The sequence below is a fragment of the Notothenia coriiceps genome, unplaced genomic scaffold (assembly GCF_000735185.1).
Source record: "Notothenia coriiceps isolate Sejong01 unplaced genomic scaffold, NC01 NC01_scaffold00034949, whole genome shotgun sequence".
Classification (NCBI taxonomy): Eukaryota; Metazoa; Chordata; class Actinopteri; order Perciformes; family Nototheniidae; genus Notothenia; species Notothenia coriiceps.
This window is the reverse complement of record NW_011367650.1, coordinates 15019-17274: the sequence shown is the minus strand read 5'-3', so window position 1 is coordinate 17274 and position 2256 is coordinate 15019. Positions and strand designations below refer to the sequence as shown.

At 56.2% G+C, this 2256-nt stretch overlaps 1 protein-coding gene across 2 annotated transcripts; it reads right to left on the bottom strand.

Annotated features, from left to right (window-relative positions):
• Positions 1–640: 640 nt before the first annotated feature.
• LOC104962566 (basic proline-rich protein-like) lies at positions 641–1435 on the bottom strand. Of its 2 annotated transcripts, none has more exons than XM_010791019.1 (2): positions 1392–1435; positions 641–1087 (listed from the first exon to the last, which is right to left on the bottom strand). In XM_010791019.1, the coding sequence occupies exon 2, from the start codon at positions 1027–1029 to the stop codon at positions 661–663; it is 369 nt and encodes a 122-aa protein (XP_010789321.1). In that variant the 5' UTR covers positions 1030–1087; positions 1392–1435; the 3' UTR covers positions 641–660. The 2 variants fall into 2 exon arrangements, with proteins under 2 accessions (XP_010789321.1, XP_010789320.1); XM_010791018.1 differs by lacking the exon at positions 1392–1435 and adding an exon at positions 1332–1367.
• Positions 1436–2256: the final 821 nt, after the last annotated feature.

The window sequence follows — 2256 nt, the reverse complement described above, 5'->3', positions numbered from 1 at the left end:
GAAAAACTGGATGAGAGTTGACGTCACGCTGTTGACTTCTCCAGTCAGACTCATTTAAACTTTGCAGCTCTTTCATTGGGCTTTACCATCATACATTATTTAATGAATACTCACCAGCTGTTGACCAACATCATGATTTCTAGGAAAAGGAAATTAGAAATGAGTCCAGAAGAATCAAATACAGTGTTGGTGCTGAGGACAGTGATGTCAGGATCCGGGAATTTTAGGACAATGCAGTTTTAAAAAGACAAAAAAAAGGTAAAATAACAAAAGGCGAGCTTTATTTACCAAAAAGCTGTAGACGATAAGCAAACAAGACAGAACATCGAGAAATCCGTAGCATGATAGAACCTAACATCCATAAATCCGTAGCATGAGCTTCCAAACAAAACCGACAGTCAAACATGGAGGGTGACAGGAAAGGTAAGACAAACAATGAACCGACATCAAACACAGGAAGAGACAAGACTAAATACAGGGAGGGGTAATCACAAGACGAAAAACAGCCGGGCAGGGAAGGAGAAACACAAGGGCCACAGGTGAACACAATCAAGGGACGGATCCCAGACGTCCATAATAAAGTCCAACATTTCCAAAAGGGTGGGTGGAGGGGGTCTGGAGGACGGGTTTGGGCTGACAGCCCGGGGGCACGGCAGAGGATCAGGAAGGGGTCTCGGGCTGACGGCCCGGGTGCAAGGCAGAGTTCGTGGTGGGGGTCTCAGGCGGACGGCCCGGGGGCAAGTCAGAGTTCGTGGTGGGGGTCTCAGGCGGACGGCCCGGGGGCAAGGCAGAGTTCATAAAGGGGCGAAGGCCACAGCGGGCGAACTCAGGGGGCCGGGCGTGAGGGCGAAGACTGCGGCACTCAGATGGCCGGGCTCGAGGGCGAAGGCCGCGGCCGGGGAACTCAGCGGGCCGGGCACAAGGACGGGCAGGAGCTGGTGGAACCCCCGGCGGGACAGGCGCGGTGTCAGTGGGACCCACGACGGAGCAAGGGCTGGTGTTGATGGGACCCCAAACAGGACAGGACATGGTGTTGGCAGGAAACCCGGCGGAGCAGGTGTCGGCGGGACCCCCAACAGGACAGGATCTGGCGTTGGCAGGATCTGGCGTTGGCAGGATATCCGGCGGAGCAGGTGTCGGCTGGACCCCAAACGAAACAGGTGTTTGCGGGACCCCCGGCGGGACAGGTGTCGGCGGGACCCCCAACAGGACAGGATCTGGCGTTGGCAGGATATCCGGCGGAGCAGGTGTCGGCTGGACCCCCTACGAAACAGGAGTTTGCAGGACCCCCGGCAGAAGAGTAGTCGGCGGGGCCTCCAACGGCACAGGACATAGGGTTGGCAGGACCCCCGGCAGAAGAGTAGTCGGCGGGGCCTCCAACGGCACAGGACATAGGGTTGGCAGGACCCCCGGCAGAACAGTAGTCGGCGGGACCCCCAACGGGACAGGACATGGACCCGGCAGGACCTCCAGCGGAACCTCCAACGGCCCAGGACATTGGGTAGGGACTTGAGAGGGGATTTGTGTTGGTCGATACGCCGACAGGACACAGGGAGCTGGAGTCGGCCGGAACGCCGACAGGACACGAGGGGCTGGAGTGGGCCGAACCGCTGACATGACACGTGGGGCTGGCGTCGGCTGGGGAGCCAGTAATGGAGCCAAAACTGGAGCCAGAAACATGGCAGCAGGGGCCGAAATTAGGGCCGGAACCATGGCTGCTGGGGCCAGGACTGAGGCTGGAACCATGGCTGCTGGGGCCAGAACTGGGGCCGGAACCATGGCTGCTGGGGCAGGGGCTGGAATCCTGGCCCTGCGTCTCCTAGAGGCCCTTTGGAGACACCGTGGACCTCTACCAGGATAGTAGTCGGATCCCAGGAAAGGGTTAGAGGCTTGAGAAGGACTACTGGTAAAAATGTGTAGCCACTCAGGCAACAAACTCCTGAGCCAGGGCTTGCGAGCAACCTCCTGGCGTGCATCCTTCAAAGCAGCCACTCTACCCCGTATAGATGAGGCGTCATACCACGTAAAAAAAATGTACTCCAGAGAGTACCAAAGACGTTCCGCCTGTAGCATCAAAAAAGCTGAATCTGCTGAGTCCATTTGTGGTCGGTTCATTCTGTCAGGATCCGGGAGTTTTAGGACTCAAATGCAGTTTTAAAAAGACAAAAAAAGGTAAAATAACAAAAGGCGAGCTTTATTTACCAAAAAGCTGTAGACGATAAGCAAACAAGAAAGAACTTAACATCGAGGAATCCG

Excerpts from the sequence above, each read along its gene's own strand:
- LOC104962566 (XM_010791019.1), bottom strand. The coding sequence starts at position 1,029 with ATGTCCTGTCCTGTTTGGGGTCCCATCAACACCAGCCCTTGCTCCGTC.